This window comes from Fukomys damarensis, unplaced genomic scaffold (assembly GCF_012274545.1).
Source record: "Fukomys damarensis isolate Sample0158 unplaced genomic scaffold, DMR_v1.0_HiC HiC_scaffold_30, whole genome shotgun sequence".
In the NCBI taxonomy this organism is placed as follows: Eukaryota; Metazoa; Chordata; class Mammalia; order Rodentia; family Bathyergidae; genus Fukomys; species Fukomys damarensis.
In genome coordinates, this window is record NW_022900942.1 from 15,800,956 (window position 1) to 15,820,038 (window position 19,083).

The 19,083-nt window shown below is 32.8% G+C and overlaps 1 protein-coding gene across 5 annotated transcripts in view; it reads left to right on the top strand.

Annotated features, from left to right (window-relative positions):
* The window catches only part of Rttn (rotatin), a 168,747-nt gene that overhangs the window by 89,534 nt on the left and 60,130 nt on the right, over nt 1-19,083 (top strand). For all 5 annotated transcript variants that reach the window (XM_010607718.3, XM_019205464.2, XM_019205453.2 and 2 more), the window contains 5 exons: nt 2,175-2,394; nt 9,749-9,877; nt 10,258-10,368; nt 13,882-14,040; nt 15,548-15,619. In XM_010607718.3, the coding sequence (XP_010606020.1) occupies nt 2,175-2,394; nt 9,749-9,877; nt 10,258-10,368; nt 13,882-14,040; nt 15,548-15,619 (691 nt within the window). The remainder of the gene's footprint in view (nt 1-2,174; nt 2,395-9,748; nt 9,878-10,257; nt 10,369-13,881; nt 14,041-15,547; nt 15,620-19,083) is intronic.

Below are 19,083 nucleotides of genomic sequence, written 5' to 3' on the forward strand. Positions count from 1 at the left end.
TTTTTTTTTTTTTTTTTTTTTGGTCTTTCTTTATAGCCTTTCTCCCTTCATGGTATGAGACAGGAACCCTGTAAAGTGAGGAGTCTTATGATCTACTATCAAACAAAGATTGGTTAGAAAGTTTCTTGTTTTTGAAACCAGATCTTGCTGTTTCCTAGAATTTATCAGTGAATTTGTCTAGTTGTGGTCATTTGTGAGGCAGGTGCAGTACCACTGAGCTAAATCCCCAGTCCAACATCTGTATGTTTTCAACACATGTTCCCCAGTAGTGGATTTAACCCAGGATGAGTTTCAAATTAGATGAGATAAAGGCAGGGCATTTTTAAAAAGAATTTTTATTCACACATGTTTGTGGTGCAAAGTGATTACATTCATCCTGTGGTATATGTATATAATATATCTTAATCCTTTTTACTTATTCTTCCCCTTCTCTCCCTTCCTAGATCCCTTTTCTATTTACAAAAAATGTGTCTCCCTGATTCTTATTATCCATCACTAATTTGCCTTTTAAATTATTTATACTTTGGGTTTCTCATATAAGAGAAACCATGGTATTTATATTTGCATGTCTGACTTGTTTCACTTAACATTATGGTCTCAAGATATATCCATTTTCCACAAAGGAAACTCCATTTGTGTAAATATATCACATTTTCTGTAACCATTCATCTGTTGATCAGATTTCCTAAAAATGACACTTTCTAGAAAGCAGAAAGACATTTTCTCATCTTGTACTTAAATCCCAAAAGCTCTGGCAGAAACTTGATGCTGAACATGCATGACATTTGAAATGAGCTACATGGTGAGAAAATGAGAGAAAGAGATGTACTTTTCAAAGAGGAACAGAATCGAATGAGTAGTGTATTGAAAATAATGTGGGATAAAGAGATAAAAGTACCTTGGTTCATGAATTTAATTTGTTCTACAATTTTAGAAAAAATGGGCACATTCATGTTTGTGTGGGAAAGATGCCATAGTTGTTTTTGTCACGTGATGCAGTTTGCAAACAAAAACAAAATTTTGCCACATGCCTTTGTTTGAGAACCAAATTGCTTGCAAACAAAAGTGTTTGTTGAGTTCTATTTCTGGTACCAAAACAAATAAACAAACAACAACAACAACAAAAACATCCAGCGTTTGTATCATTGTAGAAATAAAATAGGTAAGAAAGTAAATATGAAAGAAGGATGTTTAACGTGTTGATTTCTGACAATTTAATTTTTTTTATGGAGCTTGGGAATGTTTGCAGGTAAAAGGTATGCCACAAGTTAGACAATTGGAATGGCACAAATCCCTGTGGTTTAGTTTTCTTTCTGAAGTGAGTAAGGTAAGAAGGGTAGTGAGAATGATTTGTTTATGTATGTTAAATGTTAAAAAACAGCAAAAACATTTTAATAGTATTAATGAGATTGATTTTATTAATTGAACTGTAAGGATATCAACTTAAGTCACATTGAGAATCCAAGATTTTTGTGTTTCAAAAATAATTTACAAGTAGGTGGATGATGCATATATAAAATTATGATTCTAAAAATTCATGTACTATACTTGATGGATAGGTAATAATGTAGTCAATAGCTACCAAGTTTTTAGACTACTTATATGACAAATCGAAGAAATTTCAGATTTTGTTCAGTATTTTGTTATGTAAAATATTATCTTCTGTGAATTACTTTGAACCCATGATGAGGTGTTTAATTTTAGTAATTCTGTTTTCTAGAAGAAAATATTTTATTGATTTATTTCTGACTATTTTTGCTTAATCATATCTTCAACCCATTAAAACTGTTCTTCGTTGTTTTTGTTTTTTTTTTAGTTTTCTGCGTAAAAGGCAGTCTAGTCAATTAAAAATTAAATTTTTTCATGACATTGAATGGCTTACATGTAGTTTTACTATATACCAACTAAATTTAAAGTTTGTTCAGTTTTTATTTCAACTTTTTATTTTACTACTGAGTGGCAACACTCATAACCATTTAATTTTTTCATGTAATTATTACATTTAATATTACATACTTTAGTTGGCACTTCTGTTATGTTTCTCTCGAAAAGTCTTGTTTTCAGAGAAAGTATTTTCTGCTATTTTGTCTGGTTCCTTTCTAGAGCCAGTAAGATGGCACATTAAGCACGTTATGTTTGCTCTTTGATTGATTTTCTTCCTTTTACATGCATAGGAAATGCTTGGAACTTCTTTATGTCTTCCAAACCCAGCTGGGTCTGAAACTGCACCAGTGTCTGAGGGTCACAAATGCTCCTCATTTCTATGGCCTGCCTTCCCTGGAGAGAACTTTAAGAGGGATGGCTCACCTCACTGCATTTCCAGGATGGAGTTCACATTCTCCTTCCACAAAGCCACTTGAAATTTGTGTGAAGTACTTATCAGGACTCCTGGAGGTAAGTAAAAGCAGCGACTCCTCAAACAGCATCTGTTTACTTTTTATTAATTACACTTGTTATGCACCATGCATGAGTACATTCATTATACCTTACTATATTTAGTTATTATACAGTATTTACCTGCTCGTCATAATGGTTAAATGTAATAAAATTAAGTGAGGTCACAGTTATACCCTCATTTTCAAGAAAAAATGAGGCTTATATTTAAGTCTCTTCATTAGGATAATTTATTTGTAATTTGTTTATTAATTTATTTTGGTTAATTTTTAAAATTGTGAATAGAGCACATATTTAGAAAATACACAGACTAAATACACAGAACATAATATGAAGCTACCTGAATTCTTACCTAGTGAGCACCCATGTAATTACCCCCACCAGATCATAGATGGCATCCTAGCAGTATTCACCATATGCTTCTTGATTTCCACTTCTTTCTCAAAAGGTAGTTATTTTGATTATTTTTAGCATTCTACTTCTTTGCATTTCTTGTAGCCTGGGCTACATAGTGAGTTGCATGCAGGTCAGTCTCAATTACATAGTGAGACCCTGTCTCAAAAAAACAAAACAAAACAAAAGACTTGTTTCCATTTTTTTCCTTTTCTTTTTACCTCTCACCTACCCCTCACATATCCTCTACACCTTTAGACTTTTTTTCCTATTACACAATATCAGTTATACATTTGGATTCTTATTTACACTTTTAGTTTATCACACCAGAGAAACTGTTCAGTATTTACTCATGTGTGTCCTATTAAAATCACTTAAGATTATAACCTCATTGTGCATCCACTTAGCTATAAATGTCACTAGTTTCTAGTTCTTTATGGCTGAGGTAGTACTTCATTTTATAAAAAGAACAAAAAAACAAAACAAAACCATCTTCTTTATCCAGTCTTCAGTTGATGGGCAATTAGGCTGTTTCCATGTTTTAGCTATTGCAAAGTATGCCACTATGAACATGCATGAGCATATATCACTGTGGTATGATTCTTTTAATTCTTTTGGGAAGATACCCAGCAGGGGAATAGCTGGGTCAAATGGGACTTCTAATCCTAATTGTTTGAGGTATCTCCATATTAATTTCCACAGTGGTTGCACCAGTCTGCACTCCCACCAACAATGAAGAATGGTTCCTTTCTCCCCACACCCTTCCAGCATTTGTTATTGGTTGTTTTCTTGATGTCAGCTATTCTTTCTGGGGTGAGGTGGCATCTCATTGTTGTTTTCACCTGCATCTCTTGAATGACCGGTGATGTTGAACATTTTTTCGTATGTTTATTTGCTGTGGTTCCTTCTTTGTTTGAGAAATGTCTGTTCATTTAAGATGACCAGTTTTGAATTGGATTTTTAAATTTGGGGGTGTGATTTTTTTGAGTTCTTTATATAATCTGGATAACAGAACATTGACAAAAAGCTCGTAAAATTTTTTTCTCACATTGTAGGTTATTTCTTAGTGCTCTTGGTGGTTTCTCTTGCAGTGCAGAAGCTTTTTAAAAGAATGAGATCCCAGTTGTTGATTCTTTGTGGTAGTTCCCATGCTACTGAGGATTTCTTTATAAAGTCTTTTCCTATGCTAGTGTATTTAAGAGTACTACCTAACTTATCTTCCAACAAGTTTAGTGTTTGTTTTAATATTTAGATCTTTAATACAGTTGGATTTTAGTTTAGTGCATGGTGAAAAATAGGGGTCTAGTTTTAATCTTTGGCAAGTTGAAATCTAGTTTTTCAACACCATTTATTAAAGAGGTTCTCTTTCCTCCACTGAGGATGGTTGGCTCCTTTGTCAAAGACGTGGTAGCTGAGTACATCTGGAGTTGTGTCTGCATCTTCTAATCTATTGCACTGATCCTCTGGTTTCTTTTCTTTTCCATTACCATGCTGTTTTTATCACAGTGGATTTCTAGTGTAGTTTCAAGTTGGTAATCTTTATACCTCCTTCCATGTCTCTGTTGTCTTGAATGCCTTTTGCTATTCTAGGACTCTTCTGGTTCCGAATGCATTTTTGGATTGTTTTCTCTAGTTCAGTGAAATATACTGTTGGGATTTCAATCGGGATTACATTGAATCTATGTAGCAGTTTTGGAAGTATGGCCATTTTTACTATATTGGTTCTTCCTCCCTAGGAACAGTTGATGTCTTTCCATTTTCTTATATCCTCTTCGATCTCTTTTTTCAGAGTGTTGTAGTTCTCATTTTAGAGGTCTTTTTTCTCCTTTGTTAGATTGATTCCTAGATATTTCAGTTTTTTAGGATGCTATTGTGAAAGGGATTGTTTTCCTAATTTCTCGCTCAGTGATTTTGCTATTTGTTTCTAAAAGCCTATTGATTTTTTAGTGTTGACCTTGTGTTCAGCTACTTTATTGAATCTGTCAATGAAGCCTAGAAGTCTTATGGCAGTTTTTTGGGTCTTCTATGTAGAGTTTCATATCATCAGCAAATAATGGCAGTTTAACTCTTCCTTTCCTATCTTTATTGTGTTTATTTCTTTCTCTTGCCTAATTGCTGTGGCTAATGTTTCCAAAACTATGTTGAAAAGAAGTAATGACAGTGGACATCCTTCTCTTGTTCCCCATTTTAGTGTGAAGGATTTCAGTGTTTGACAATTTAGTATGATGTTGGCTATTGGTTTTTCATAGATGGCCTTTATCAAGTTGAGGTAAAGACCATCTATTCCAATTTTCTGCAGAGTTTTTATCATGAATGGGTGTTGAATTTTGTCAAATGCTTTTAGAGGATCATATGGTTTTTGTGCTTGACTCTGTAAATATAGTGTATTACATTTATTGATTTATGCATGTTGAACCATCCTTGCATCCCTGGGATAAATCTGACTTGGTCAGGGTGCATGATCTTCTTGATGACCCTCTGTATTCTGTTTGCCAGTATCTTATTGAAAATTTTTGTATCTATGTTCATTCTGGAGATTGGCCTGTAGTTCTCTTTTTTGGTTTGGTCTTTCCCTGGTTTTAGAATCAAAGTAACACTTCTAGTGTTACTTTGAACTTTGAACAGTTTATTTTGTTACTTTGAACAGTGTATTTTGAACTGTTGCTTCCCTCTCAATTTTATTGAAAAGTTTAAAGAGTAGTGGCAGTAGTTCTTCTCTAAATGTCTTGTAGAATTCAACAGTGAAGCCATCAGGACCTGGGCTTTTCTTTGTAGATTTTTAATTTTGTTTTCAATTTTACTGATTGTAATTGGGGTTCTTAGAATTTTTTTTAATCTTCTTCGTTCAACTTTGGTAATTCATATGTGTCCAGAAATCTATCCATTTCTTCTATGTTTCTGCATTTTGTTAGAGTATAGGTTCTCAAAGTAGGTATTGATGATCCTCTGGATTTCTGCTGCATCTGTTGTGACTTCACCTTTTTCATTCCTTGTGTCATGATTTGATTCTTTTCATTCCTTTTTTTGATAAGGTTGGCTAAGGGTTTATTGATTTTATTTATTCTTTTGAAAACCAACTCTTTGATTCATTGATGTGTTGTATCATTCTCTTAGTCTCCATTGCATTGATTTCTGCTCTGATCTTTATAATTTCTTCCCTGTGTGAACTTTGGGTTTTTCTTGCTCTTATTTTTCCAGAATCTTCAAATTCCTCATTAGTTTGTTTATTTTGAGCTCCCTCTGATTTTGTAGTGTGTGCATTCACTGCTATAAATTTCCCCCTTAGAACTGCTTTCATTGTGTCCAATAGATTCCTGTATGTTGTATTGGCATTATCATTATTTGTAGAAACTGTCAAATTTCTTCTTTAATTTCCTCTGTGACCCATTGGTTGTTCAGGAGAGTGTTTTTCAATTTGTGAAGTTTGTGAAGGTCTTGTGGTTTCTTTTGCTATTCATCTCCAGTTTAATTGCACTATGGTCTGATAATATACATGGGATAACTTCAACTCCTTTGCATTTACTTAAACATGTTCTATGAGCTAGTATGTGGTCTATTTTGGTGTGGCTCTTTTTATAACATTTTTTAGGTTCAGTCTTAATTGTAATTTTTTTTTAGTATTTCTAAAGTACTCTTTCAGCCCCACTTACCTTATAAATACGGCCTTAATAATATTCCACACATTTTGATATGCTGTTTTTATCATTTAATTCAAAACATTTTCAATATGATGCAATAAATACAACAATGGCATGACTGTGTATAGTTCTGTAAGAGAACAGCTTTGCCACAGTACACTGGTAATCTTGCATGCATGCACTGGGCCAAATAGACAAGGCTTAACTGCAGATGATCTATGTGTTAGTAGAATTTTGTGTGATCCTTCTGACACATTAGAACATGGGAGGCTTTTGCAGAATTTCCAAGAGTAGTTTGATTCTCCTTCATCTGCGTATTAGAAGTCTGGCATGATCTTGTTTCTAATTGCCCGCTAGGTTATTTGAAGTAAGTACTATATCTGCCTCACTCACTTAGGGTACAGCTGCAGTTGTAAAACTACTTCTTTGCAACACAACATGGGCTTCTCAGCAACAAAGTACCCTACCATCTGCCTTGCAGCCATTTGGTCCCTTTGTGCCAGTATCACTTTGTACAGGGGATAGTAGCAGTAATACTTTTGACTACACTTATTTTGTTGGTATATAAATTGTCTAAAATGAGAAATAGCTTATTGACCCTTAGAGGTCAAATCTGCCAGCCTGATTTGCCTTGAGAGCTCTGATAGCTTTTAAGCATCAATGACTGATGTCCAGAGATTAGAATCGTTAATTGGATTAGGATTTTAGGAAAGACTCACAAGGAGAATAGTTTACAGTTGTATTTTAGGTAGGTCCAGTGCATTCTGGACCTAAAATTTGTTGGGCAAATTGTATCTACAGCTTTCTACTCCTTTTTGTGCTGCGAGTTCCTATTTACTGTTATATAATCTGTGAGCACCACCAAATCATCCTTCCAAAGCAATCTAAACCTCTTTCCTAGGTGCAATAGACTGTTACTCTTGCATTTTGAGTCTTATCTCCATTTTTATTTTTTCCTACATCTCTGAATATTTGGTTATATCTAACAGCTCTTTCAAAGGCTTTTTTAAAAAAGAGTATTTTTTGCATATAGTTTCCTCTGTTTTATGGGTGTTAATCTCTACACAGAGTACTATATAATATTTACTTTATTCACATTCCTTTAATAAGCCTTTTCTGTATTTAGTATTATTTAACTGGTCTCTTCTTTATGTTAGATACATGTGAAAATTTGTTGTGTTACTGTTATATTACCTTACCTTTGTAAAAATATACTGTATATTGATGTGTGCTCTGTTAGACACATAAGCTTGAGAGCTTATGAGAATCATCTTTAAAACTTTTGCATTATTGCATGGCTAAGTTATCAGTTCAGTGATTAACAATGTGATTAATAGTGAATCTAATTAACGTGTATCTTGTGTGGTTTCAAAATTAAAATACAATTTGTATAGCATCAGTAATATGGCAAATGAATTTAAATGGTGTGTATTTTATTTTTGTGCTTTCATTATTGAATTTGTATTTGTATTTTCAATAATAAATTATACTTCACTGTAATCCAGATTTTTGCCAAAAACACATTCTATTTTTTTACAGACTTCAAAGTTTTAAATATAATTGGCAGTGCTAAAAAATTTAATATGACTTTTATACTAGATTCTTCAATAATTTATATTTTGTAAATAATTATAATTATGATAAAGGATATACTGTCACTCTAATAATTATGTCAGGTTGCAAGTGTTCATAATGAAAAGTATATGTTTTTGAACCAATATATTAAAGACTTAACTACAATGTTTTTTTGTTTTTTGGTTTTTTTGGGGGCGTACCAGGGGTTGAACTTGAGTCCTTGCACTTGCAAGGCAGGCCACTGAACCGCTGAGCTAATTCCCCGGCCCAAAGACTTAACTAAAATGTTTTTAAAGTCAGATCTTTTAGTGCATTTAAAATACAATTCAACCTGCAGTTACCTAATTTATAGAAGAATTAATTGAAATGTGATTTATAGCTATTCCATTTGTAAACCTTTTATGGAATACATGTCTTCTGAAAAATGACTTTTATCTATTTTTAGATGAGATGTACAGCAGTGATTGAAAGAAAAGCAAAATGTTACATTGCTTATATTTGGAAACTTTGAGAATACCTATTATTTAGGTACCTATTTTTAAAAGGATAGGTATGGGGCCAGGGATTTAGTTCAGTGGTTCTGGCATCTGCCTCAAAAGTGCAAGGTTCTCAGTTCAATCCCTGGTACCTAAAATAAATAAAAAAATACATAAATACATAAATAAATAAAATAATAGGTGTGAGGGAGACTGGTTTACAACTTTGTTTCAAATATTAGAAATAAATTTTTATCAATCTTTTTTATATAACTGCTTTGCTTCATGAATAAAGAAAAACAAAACAAAAATGAAGCAAATACATTAAGATAAATTAACATGGAAGTATTTCATGGTAAGTAAAAGCATTGAGATTTTTGATGAATAAATTATATTAGTGCAGATAGCAAGAAGTTTTGACTGTTTTGACTTATAACAAAGTATTGGGACCTAAAAATAGTACTATTCTTTTTCTTAATCTTTTACTAATTACAAGTCATCTTCAGTCTCATTGATTTTCTTTGTGTGTTGACAAACTGTGAGTTTTACCTTAAATATTTTACAAATTTTTACCAAATCCCTCTTTGAGGAATAATATAAAATTATATAGAAATGGTCTACAAAAGTTTGTCACACATTCCAAAAGAGATCAGATGGAAGTACTTTTTAAATATAGCTTCTTAGATAAATAAATGTCCCTTCAGATGAGAACTATTTCTTTTGTTGTTGCTAATAGAAATATGCCAAATATCTCAATTATGTGGGGAAAAAAAGTTGAAAACAAAAATAATGAGCATATATTTTAAATTTTCAGTAGAAATCTAAGATTACTCAGAAGAAAAATGTCTGTTTATGTTTAAATTATAATTCAGTTAAATTATAATTTAGCATAACCCAGGTAGTCAATGAGTTTTATAGAGTTAGCAATGTCTGTGTATACTTTTTCTCGGAATACTTATAAATTCTTTGGTTTGCAAAAATGCTATAATAGTTAAAAAAATGTTAATTAAGGTTATTCTGTATCTCAACCACAAAAACCTAGGCCTATATTACACCGCTTTTATGTGACTCTGAAAGGGAAAAATGTTAAAACCAAGAATATTTTGTAACTGGTAAAATACATATAACAAAAACCATTGTTGTCCCTTTTAAGTGGATAAATTTAGTATTATAATTTTATGCAGTTAAGATTTGCATTTGACAAGATAGAAAGTTACATGTTTATATACCATTAGAATAAAGCTGCCATGAAACTTGCCATTTATTTTCCAGGTCATTACTTCTTTTTACGTGGAGCGTGGAGGAAATGCTATGTCATTCATGGGAAAAGGTGTTACAAAAAGCACAGTTCTTTGCTTGCTTCACTTATCCCATGAGATGATGGCCCAGGCTAAGAGCTCGGTGAGAACATTAAAAATTGTCTCCTGAACAGTTAAAAAGGAATATGCTGTGCCTAATACATTTCAAGCCATAAGCTCAATACATAAAAGTGTTCCTTTTGACTCTAAAATATTTCTTGGAAATTCTGTATTAATACAAATCTGAACATTTTTTGAAATTTACTTTGAAATCTGCTTTCACTTCAAAATTATTTTTTGGCTAAATTATGGGAAATATCTTTTATAGAAAAATTGTTATGTTTAACTTACTTAGGAGAAGCTAGATTTTTTTTTGTGTTTTGGCCAGATAAATCAAAACCAAGTCTCTAATATATATGCACTTTGTTTTGATCTTTGAAACTTATTTTAACCTAAAGTGTTTCACCTTTTTTTTCATTCTAGGAGTGGATGTCTCTTTGGTTCTTGCCTTTAGGTAGTCATAGTGAAGAACATGCTCCTGCTCAACAAGGATTGGCTTGGTTGATTCCCTTATGGGTTGATCGGGACCCAGAGGTCAGTGTAAAGGAGAACCAAGTTAATTGCATTTAGATAAAAAACAAACAAAACCTACATATATTCTTATGCATATTCGTATTGTGGGATTATAGTTATTAAAGCTTGTATAGTAATACCTCAGTTGTCGAACTACCAAGTCAAAGAAAAAAAAAATCTGCCCAGTGTTCATAACTTTGCTGGATAGTACTGAAAATCCTACTTGAAAAAACTCTACTGGTGGAAAGTGAGTCACGCTTCACATCTCACCGCAGACACATAGGGGTGACACTTCTGTCTAAGTGACACCACCACCTTTGGGGTCCTTTTTCCCCTTCCTTGAAGAATAGTGTGCACATTTGCCTATAGAATTCAAGCCCGAAAGTCTCCCATCGTGCCTTCTTACCTTCTCTGCTCTCTGTATCCCACATTGGTAGTATCTTAGCTGATATAATCCTATTTTTCTTCTGGCTCCTGCTGAGAAAGCTACATAACAGTCATGATGTCTTTATGATATAGTTGGTCAATCTATGGCCATACCACCCTTTACATGCCTGATCTCATCTGATCTCGAAAGCTAAGCAGGCCAGGCCTGGTTAGTATGGGAGATGAAATAGTTGCTCAGTCATGTCCTTCATGTTCTTTTTAGAATAAGCTTTCTCATATTTTACCTTAGGTTGAGAATTTTCTAAATCTTGTTCTTACCCAGTTTTGCTTAACTGATCTTAATTCTTTTTCTTTATCATCTCTCTCCTTTTGTATTTTGCTATATGCAGTCAGGAGGCATCAAGCCATTCTTTTCAAAACCTTGCTTAGAAGTTTTCTTTATATGAGAAGTTTTCTTCTCAGGTAGATATTCTTTCTTATTGGCTATCAGTTCTACGTTCCATAAAAACAGTAAAACATGAACATAGTTGAGCCATTTTCTTGCTACTCATGTTAGACAGCCTTCCATTAGTATAATAAATACCTGAGATAATCAGTTTAAAAAGAAAAAGAGACTTATTTTGGCTCATAGTTTTGAATGTTTCAGCCCATGGACAATTTGGCCCATTGATTTAGAGCCTGTGGTGAGCTGGTACCAAGGTAGGACTTTGTGTTGGAACAAAATTGGCAAGAGAAAGGGTCTGATTGTGTTTCTCCTTCAAGGGCCAGTTCCTATATGATGGAAAGACTTCAGTTAGCTATCTCCTTCCTGTCTTTTAAAGGTTTCTGTATTTCCCAACATCACTAAAGGTCAGAATTAATGCTCATACATACAGGTGTTTGGGGCCACTTATACGAACCATAGCATCACTTTATAATAAGGTCACCTTTTCTCTAATAGCAGATTTCCAGTATTATGTTCTTCATTTCTGTCTGAGAACTCACCAGAATCATCCTTCACAGGACATCCTGAAAGGCACCTCAAAGCTCTTCCAGCCTCTAACCCCTTACTCAGTTCCATATATTTAACTATGTGTTTCAGTGGCAACTCCAACTCTTGGTACAAAAGTCTATATGAATGTATTCAGGCTGCCTTGACAAATACCATAGACTTAAACAACAGCAGTTTATTTTCTCAGTTCTGGAGGCTGGAAGTACAGATGACCTACTTTTCACTATGTGCTAAATGGCTTCTGCTTGGGATATGCATCTGGAGAATGAGATTTGACTTCTCTTTTTTTAAGGCCACCAAAACTAATGAAGTAGTGTTCCGCTGTTAAAAAAAAACAAAAAACAAAAAACAAACCTCATTTGATTTTAAATATTTCCAAGCAGTTTTTTCTCCAAATATAGCTGTATTGGGGATTGGAGCTTCCACATAACAATTTGGAGGATCACAGATCAGTACATAGGGTATACTTTCATATCAAATTCATTAGAGCACAGATTGAAAATATGAAAGAAAAAAGATAATAGGACTGACCTATCACTTTCAGAATAGTGGAAAAGTTATTGGAGAAGTCCAGCCATATTCTATCAGTTTGAAAGAATAGCTGGAAATTATGTTATAAAGTTTAGTGATATTTAAGTGCTATTCAGTGGAATAGTATTATTAAAATGCAAAATTTTACAATTTCTAGTTTTATCCATTCACTGATTTAGATCAAGAAATAACTAGATCCTTTTGCAATAAAAACCTTTATTTATAAAAATGTTATTTTATTTGAACTCAAAGATTATATTTGTATGCATTTTGAACATGCATTTATTCCTTGACTGTGTTATAAACATGTTATTATTTTTTTTCTGCTGCTGTTTAGGGCCTGGGATTTAGCTCAGTAGTGCCACCACCTGCCTCGTAAGCTCAAGGCCTGGAGTTCGATCCCTGGTACCAAAAAAAAAAAAGATAGTGTATTTTGGATCACAGTTCAGAAATTCACCAAAACATACAAATTTGAATACCACTGATACTATGCCAAGCATGTTACATATCACATCAATCTTATTTGAAACATTTTTCTCTTCAAATAATTTGGAAGAAAATGCTAAATACTTTGTAAAAGGTATAACTCAATTATTTATTTTTTAGTTTTTGGTACCAGGGATCGAACTCAGGCCCTTACACTTGCGAGGCATGCAGTGAAACCACTGAGCCAAATCCCTGGCCCTCAATTATTTTGTTTTGAAAAGAAGTTTAAAGAAGGTTAAAACTGTTTGGAAGAAACACCATAAAAAAAGAAAAACAGAACAAAATAATAGGTTTCCTTATTAGTCAGCTTTTTGTTGTTGGGACAAAATAACACAACTTAAAAGAGGATGTTTTTTTGAGGGTTTGTGGCTTAAAAAAATTTCTGTCTATGTTGGGCTGGGCCCCAAGGCGGAAACCTCATCATGGAGGGGTATGGCAGAGGAAAGCTGCTCAAATCATGGCGGCCAGGAAGCAGAGATAAAGGAAGCAGCTGGGGATTGGATATACCCTTATAGTCTTAGTGGCTCACAGCCCTACCCAGGCCTTGTCTCCTAACAGCACATCCATCAGGTATGAAGACATCAAAGGATTAATCCATTGATGGAGTTAGTGTCCCATGATTTGTTCACTTTCTGGGGCTATTACTTGTTGGATAAATTCTTTATACAAATAGTAATAGTGCCCATTTAAGAATTAGAATAAATAAGAAATTATATTCATAGAAGACATGTCAGTATTCTTTGCTGTCCCTCAGAAAAGACTTATGCTTTTTTGTTTAGACCAAGCTTTTAACTTCACGTAACTTCTGCTTTTAGTCAAGTTGTTTTTCTATATTATTGCTTTCTTGTTTATAGGATTTTTATCATGCATGAACTTGTAGGACACTCTCTTGTACAAACATCCTTTATAATTTATATTTGTGTAAAACTAATGTCATATTTATATAACTGATTTGTGTGTTTGTGTGTGTGTGTGTGTGTTCTCTAGGGATTGAACGCAAAGCTTCATGTGTTCTAGGTCAATTGCGCTGCCGTTGAGCTATGATACACACTTCAAAAGTGTAATATTTTATGTACTAGAAAGATTAATTTTAGGAAATGGTATTTTAAAATTTGATAACTTTCTTTTCAATTTGACAGGTGAGATTTACTTCCCTTGGGTTGGGATCAGCACTGACTATGATTGAAGCTGGCTGTGTGGCGTTGGCAAACAGTTGTCAGAACATTTCTGGTGGGCTTTGGGGAACTGTCGTGAACATTCTCCTGGACCAGTCGGAATGTAGCATGGTGCGTCGAGAGGTATGCCTTTTTAGCACTTTTTCCCTTTTCTTCTTTACATGTTCCTTGTGATAGTGTCTACAAATTGTGTTCAACCTACCAGTAGGGTAGACTGATGGTGGACTATTTATTATCCATTGTGCTTGTGAAAAAAACAAATAAAATGACAATAGTGAATATGAAATATATTGATTATCAGTAAAAATTGGAAGTCCTTTGTTAAAAGATCAAAGCAAAATACAGTATAATTTTAATGTGAACTCTTGTTTTATTACACACTGAAAAGTAGTTCACAGAAAAAAATTACTTCTCTGTCAGTGTATGTGGGTCTGTAATGTTTAGACAGTTTTAATAAAAATAAAAGGCTGTCAAAATTATACCTTGTTGAAGTATATGTCTTACAACATGAGGCAAATTAAACCCTTTTTTTAAAATTGAGTTTATTGGTACATTTTAGGTATACAGTACAGTTACATTCATCATTAGGATCTTGTACCTTTACATGACAGGTCTTGGTTCTCTTTTTTTCTCCTTGTCCCTGCCCTTCCTTCACCCTCTCCTCCCCTCCCCATTTATAAACACTTCATTTCCATTTTTTTCATTTTCTCATATTTTTTTCTTTTTCCTTATTACCTTTCCCCTACCCTTCTCACTTTCCCTACACCTTTAGCCCTTACACCCTAATTTAATTTGTGGTTTTGTTTGTATAGCTTCTTTTGTTAAGGTGCTGCTTCATACCTATAGTTTTAAAACAATAACCAAATAGTTCTTAGAGGCTTATGAAGAAAATATTTGCTCCCGGTTCCACCATCAGTTAATTTCTAATTCCCAACTCAAAAGGTGTTTTCTTGTTAGTTGCTTTCATGCTTGTAAATGGTAATACCTATGCTTAGTGCTTTTTCTTTATTTATTATCTTTAAAGATTTTTTTAATTGACGTCCAGTGTAGTTGGAAAATTCACTCCCTTAGAATTCCTCTAATATTCCTTTTGCTCTTCCTATATTGTTACATAATAATAATCTTCCATTAAGTAGATAATAGTGTTTATTATTAGTATTGTTTGATCTGAATAACTTAGTTCCTCATAGGTTAAGTTGGACATTTATGGTTTATGTTTCTGTACTAAGTTTTTCTGAGAGGAGTTTAAATGAGAGAAGAGAGTGGGGAAAGAAAGGTGTGTGTATGTGTGTGGGTGAGTTGTGGATGTGTATAAACCTGGAAGGGTACACCATGAATGTATATTTCTTAAATGTTATCAAAACAGTTTATATTTTACAAATCAGGTTTTGGGCATAAAGCTCAATCCTGAGAGAAAAATATTTCCTGATGAACTAATTTCATACATTGTTTGGCCATCACCTAACAAGGTCATCTCTGAGTAGGAAAGACAGTTTAGTAATACTCATAAGGAACTGAGCATGTGCATTGACCAGAAGATATCTTGTTACTAAATTGTAGTATATTGGCTATATCAGAGATGACAACAAGATGGCAGTATTGACATCTTTTTCTTTTTTTAAATTTTCAGGCTGCATTTATTCTTCAGAATCTCCTTGTAATTCCAATGCCTACAGAAATTATGAAGGATTTCACTTGGCAGGTGGGCGATTTTAAACAAATATTAACCCAGTAAATATTTGACATTAAGTAGTGATAAATTCTCATCATATGTATATAGTTGGCACTCTGTCTGTATTCATGGGTACAGCATGCAGGTATTCAACCAACCAGGAACCAAAAGTAATTGAGAAAAGAAAAAATTGTATCTGTGTTGAATAGGAACAGATTATTTCTTTTTTGTGTGAGTACATGTTTGTAGAACATAATGTTTACATTCCTTGTGTGGAATTGTTACATGTATATAACACATCTTAATTCCTTTTCTCATCACATTTTCCTCCCCTCCCTCCATCTCTTGATCCCTTAACACTTGAGAAAGATCTACCTTTCTCCTTTTTATTGCTTATCTTTTATTTTTCTCTTTTTTATGCTTTGGGTTTCTCATTTAAAAGAAACTATGAGATATTTAAGCTTGTGCGTCTGAGTTACTTAACATGGTCTCAGGTGCATCCATTTTCCTACGAATGACTGAACTTTATCTTTTTATTGCAGAGTAGTACTCTGTTGTATATAAATAACATATTTTCTTTATTTTCTTATTATTCTCAAGACAATACAATACAATATAATAGCTATTTATATAACATCTAGTATTAGGCATTTTATAAATAATCTAGGAATTAAAATATATGATAGGGTGTGCATAGATTATATGCAAATATACTGTTTTATATAAAGACATCGAGCATCTGTGGAGTTTGGTATCCATGAGAGTCTTAAGAACCAGTATCCCATGTATATCAAGGAAGGGTTATATTTCATTACTGATGAAATTGTACATAGAATAGCAAGGATCTCTAAAATTAGAATGTAGGAATTTTCTTATGATTGTTCATGTTTAAAATTCTTTTCCCTAGTGTTAAAATAGTTTTAAAATGATAAATCCAGCATAGGTATATTTGTAGAAACTGAACTCATACTGACATGTAATTTAGTTGTGAACTACTATGTTCATTTTGTGGGCTTAGATATTTAGCACAGTAATGGCTTGCCCTAAATCACACAGCTACTCAGTGGCACACCTATCCTTTGAATACAGGCACTCTTTCTTACTTGACTAGATTGCCTAATATAATAATGATAAATAAATTGTTTATAGTTAAATATGGATTGATAAGATAATAACATCTTTCTTTTTCTGAGTTTATAAATGGGGGTCATAACTTTTTTCTGTTAGATTAATTTTTTTGTTTCATATTTTGAATATCAAGTCAGTAAGTAGTTAACTAAGATTTTTATACATTTTACCTTCATTATCGAGGTAAGTGTGATCTTAATCCTTTCACCTATGTATTCTCATACTATAAATGTACAATTATCACATCATTCCATACTTCCCAGGGTTCATTACAAATGTAACATTTAATTTTAAGATCTCATTACATACACTCTTACAGGATATATCTGAATCAAACAGATTTTGAATCAAGACAGATTTTGGGTATCAACGGAAGATCCAGGTGACTGTCAAGGCTTAGACTGCATTTATCTCTTGGAATGTTCAGTTCTTCAGACTTACAAACCCTGGTTAACTCTCTGCCTGTTGTAAATCCCAGGTCACTTTTCCACTAGTTTCTTGTAATTTCTCTAACATTACTTTCAGATAATGATTGCTCATCCACATCTACCTCTCATATAAACTTAAAGGAATATACAGAAACAATATTTATTTTAACAGAAAGGAAGCACTTTACAAGTAGGGACCAAGGACAGAGTAGTTGCTGGGTGCCAAGGGAACCTGCTCAGATATGGTCTTTCTGTGCTCCTGTCTTGGTTAGTACTCTACCTACAGTGTGTTTCTTTATCAGTGGAAAAATAACTGGGAAATTATGATACAAATGTTAAGACATTATTTTTAATTTTATTTACTTAACTATATGAGTAAGCTGATGATCTTTTTGTATACCTTAATGAATCAGTAAAGACTAATGGAGGACCTATCTTCTCTGTAATGGGACTTGGGAGAACCAGTTTGAAAATAAAAAACTATGGCTTTAACCTTCAGAAACATTCTACTTAAAAAGATTAATGATAAGGCAAGAAAGTAAAGGTAATATTTGGAAAATAACCTAATTTAATGGTAAAGATATTAAATGCTGGTGTGTTTTAGAGAAGACTGAAATGGATTCTAGTCAATATTATTTTCTTAAAAATACTTAAAATTTTAAAATTGGTTTTAATTATTTAGCATTCACCTTATTCCAGAAAAGATTCATGGCCTTCTATAAAGAAAGGTAATTTTCAGTATTACAGTAAAAGTATAGGAGAAATGAGAGAAAGAAAAAAAGATATAAAAGAAGTAGAACCAAAAAGAAAACTTGAGAAAATATGTATTAGAAGAGTCATATTGGGTTGGGGATTTAGCAGTGGGTGCCGCCGCCTGCCTCGCAAGTGCAGAGTCCCAGGTTCAATCCCCAGTACTTCAAAAAAAAAAAAGCCATATTTTATAAAGGGGCTCTCAGTTTTCTAGCTTTCAACAACAAAAGGGAAAAGCAAATAATTCATAATTATAAATGCATTTTATTACCATGTAGAAGTACAGTTGCAGATGGTGACATGAAATAGGAATTTATATTGAGTGGTTGGGGAAAAGAGTAAAAAATTGTAGTAACCATATGGGGAATGCTGCAGAGAGCTCAGTGGAACAATGGTACTAGAGGGCATAAATTTAGACTGTAGGAATTAGTCAGCAGAGTAAACAAATGTAAAGACAATTCTCTTTGTTAAAAAATAATAAAAAAATACTTCACCCATATACTCCATGCTATGTCTTCTAGAATTCTGTGAAAGTTATACCAAGTAAATAAAACACTTTGTTGAATAAAATTATTATTCAGTTTTGCAGATGACTTTTTAAATTTTAGAATACTGGATATACAGCTGTTTCCTTATCCTGTGTATTTTCTTTTCTTAGTCATTTTAAGATTTTTTTGTAGGGAGTATTGTTTTGTTCAATTAAATTAATTTAAATTTTTTTTCTCTTACAAATTCTTATCTTCGCTTTCTCGATCTGTTTTTCTTTTTATATTAGGAAGAAAATGAAAAAAGGAATCTTAAGAATATATTAATTAAAAATTAAATGCGTTAGCCTATCAAAATTGTGATAATTTTACAATTTAGAGAATAACTACAAGAATTCTAATATACTAGATTTACTCTTTACTTACTTTGAAAATATAACAAAAGAAAAGTTGGATTTTAGAAGATGGTAGGTTTCTAAGCCCTCTCTTCCTAGGATGTAATTAGAGCCATTAACCTCAGTAGATTTTTCACAGGATATTCAGAAGATATAAGGGGTCTTGAACTGTAAATACTCATTTGTTTTCTGTTCAAGATTTATAGTTTATATATCTTTATCTATTTTTATTAAATCTTTCTGAATGTATGAGTTCAACTGATGGGAGGAGCAATTATATAGACACAATTTTCCAAAATAATAAAATT